The following is a 2,450-nucleotide window of genomic DNA, read 5'->3' as shown; positions in this document are numbered from 1 at the left end:
GGGCCCGGCCCCCGCGGCCGCTCCCGCCGCCCTCAGCTCCAACGCCATCAAGGGCCCCGGCGGAGCGGGCGCCAGCGCCGCCCCCGCGCTCGCGGCGCCCTTCGACGGCAGCAACAAGGCGCCCCCGGCCGCCACGCGACAGGTAGGGGCCGGGACCCCACCGCGCCGCCCTCCCGTACCCCTCTCTAGAGACACCTCGGCGCTCACCGCGCCGCTCCCCGCTGTTCCGCCCCGCTCCTTGCAGCCCTTCCCGTGCGCCGAGGACGAGGACTGCGGGCCCGACGAGTTCTGCGGCGGGGGGTCCCGCGGCGGCGCCCCCCCGCTCTGCCTCGCCTGCCGCCGCCGCCGCAAGCGCTGCCTGCGCGACGCCATGTGCTGCCCGGGCACGGCCTGCAGCAACGGTGAGGGGCGCCGCGGGCGTGGGGGCACTTGGGGTGGGGCGTGGGGGCACTTGGAGTGGGGCGTGGGGGCACTTGGAGTGTGGGGTGGTTGTGGGGCCGGTGGACGGGGAGGATGGTTGGAGGTTATTTGGAAGGTTCCCAGCTTTGGAAGGGGGGTGGTTTCCAGTTAACTCATGACACCCGCGCCCCCCCCCCGGCCCGTCTGCCTCGCAGGCATCTGTGCCCCCCCTGAGCCGCAAACCGGAGTCACGGAGCTGGACGAGGCCGTCGCGGAGACGCTGCTGTCGCGGCGGACRCCGGCACCCGCCTGGCTCCCGGCTGCCAAAGGTGAGCGCCGTGGGCAGGGGAACGTCCTTGGCGGGGAGGAAAACCCTCCTGACGGTGGGGATGCTCCCGACACGGGGCGGGTCTCACCGGTCCGCTTCACGCCAGGGGAGGAAGGGGACTTCTGCCTGCGCTCGTCGGACTGCGCGCCGGGGCTCTGCTGCGCCCGACACTTCTGGTCCAAGATGTGCAAGCCGGTGCTGCGCGAGGGCCAGGTCTGCACGCGCCACCGGCGGAAAGGTGCCCACGGGCTGGAGCTCTTCCAGCGCTGCCCCTGCGCCCAGGGCCTGGCCTGCCGGGCGCAGCGCGGCGCCGACGCCGCCGGCGCCTCCCGGCTCCACACCTGCCAGCCCCACTGACCCCCCGCCGCCAGCCGAGAAGGGGCACGCGCCAAGGGACGCACGAATGCCACGCGGGATGCGCCCGGCGCGGCCTTCACCCTCCTCTTCCTCCTCCGGGACGTCCGGAGCCGAAGGTTGTTTCTCTAGGGAACTTCTTTGTGTTTTTGGTTTTTTTTTTTTTTTTTTTTTTTGTTTTTTTAAAAGCGACTAATTGCAGTACGTTACTGTGTTGTGAATACTTGAGGTGGCACTTAGCTATATATATCTATGTATATATAAATATATATATATACGTGCGTGCCAGGACTTTTTTTTTCCACGGTGATCCGAAGGGTGCCGCCTTGGGCTCTGCAAGCTCCTGACTGTGACTTTGTACACACTGGGTTTTTGACATCTGCATTTCGGTGCACGGACCTTCTGGGTGCAAGCGAATAAAAGGTTGTTCAATAAGTGGAGCCAGCGTGCTGCTTCATCCCCACACGGGGCACCTCTTCCTCCTTGCTGGAAGAAGCATCTGGATGGCTGCTGTGGGCACCTCAAAGCTCAGGGAGGGCTTGTGTTGTTCGGGGCGGGAGCGGGGCTTCTCCATCTACCTTGACTTGGTTACCCCTGGGTTGCCAGAAGTCAGGGATGATCTCCATCCAACCTGCTTGACCCCAAGCACAAGGTGGTACCAGGTCCACCATGCTTGTGGACACGGTTCCTGCTGCACTTGACTGGCGCCACACAGGTGAAATGAGACATGGGGCGGCAGCACAAGCCCAGCCAGGACCTCGGCTGCTCTTGGCCTGTTTTTGCACTCATGCCCTTCCCTTCCCTGCTTTCCCCATGTCACACACACATACAGCTGCCCCCTCTCCCCTGYGAAGCTGCACTTTCCCCATCTGAGATGGAGTCTGTGCAGCTTCCTGCTTGCTGCTCTTCTGCATCTAGGTACCTCCCAAGGTAAGGTCTAGTAGGATGAGAAGGTTTGTAGGGCCAAATCCCTTCATGCTTGATCACATAGGAGGCATTCGTTTGCCGTGTGGGAGATTGAATCCACCCCCATGGCCTCTTGGGGAGCAGCATTTGTGGCAAAGTATGTTGGGTGAGGAACGCATCTAACAGCCAACCCCACACCACCTGTAAGGACAGCAGAGGCTTTAGACGGGTGCTCTGCCCCTCTCAAGGTCCAGACAGCAGTGAAACATCTTCCTACCTTGTTTCTAAAACGTGGAAGGAAGCTCTCCTGCACTTAATCCCCTCTAAAAGATCCCTTGTGGACTAGGTAAGCTGAGAACATCCGCTGCCAAGGAKCTTCAGGGGCTTCCAGAAGCCAAGGTAGACATTTTGCAGCACCTCCTGGCCCCTTGTGAATTTCAGTCTGGGCCATCAAAGGCACATC

The 2,450-nt window shown here is 62.7% G+C and overlaps 1 protein-coding gene across 1 annotated transcript in view; it reads left to right on the top strand.

Moving 5' to 3' along the window:
• The window catches only part of DKK1 (dickkopf WNT signaling pathway inhibitor 1), a 1,847-nt gene extending 763 nt beyond the window's left edge, over positions 1-1,084 (top strand). Inside the window, exons 2-5 of the mRNA XM_026040676.1 lie at positions 37-142; positions 245-401; positions 615-728; positions 834-1,084. Of these exons, the coding sequence (XP_025896461.1) occupies positions 37-142; positions 245-401; positions 615-728; positions 834-1,084 (628 nt within the window). The remainder of the gene's footprint in view (positions 1-36; positions 143-244; positions 402-614; positions 729-833) is intronic.
• The last annotated feature ends 1,366 nt before the right edge of the window (positions 1,085-2,450 follow it).

Source organism: Nothoprocta perdicaria, unplaced genomic scaffold (assembly GCF_003342845.1).
Source record: "Nothoprocta perdicaria isolate Ctin4 unplaced genomic scaffold, notPer1 scaffold_260, whole genome shotgun sequence".
NCBI classification, from domain to species: Eukaryota; Metazoa; Chordata; class Aves; order Tinamiformes; family Tinamidae; genus Nothoprocta; species Nothoprocta perdicaria.
The sequence above is the reverse complement of the archived record's forward strand: the minus strand, read 5'-3'. Positions and strand labels throughout refer to the sequence as shown.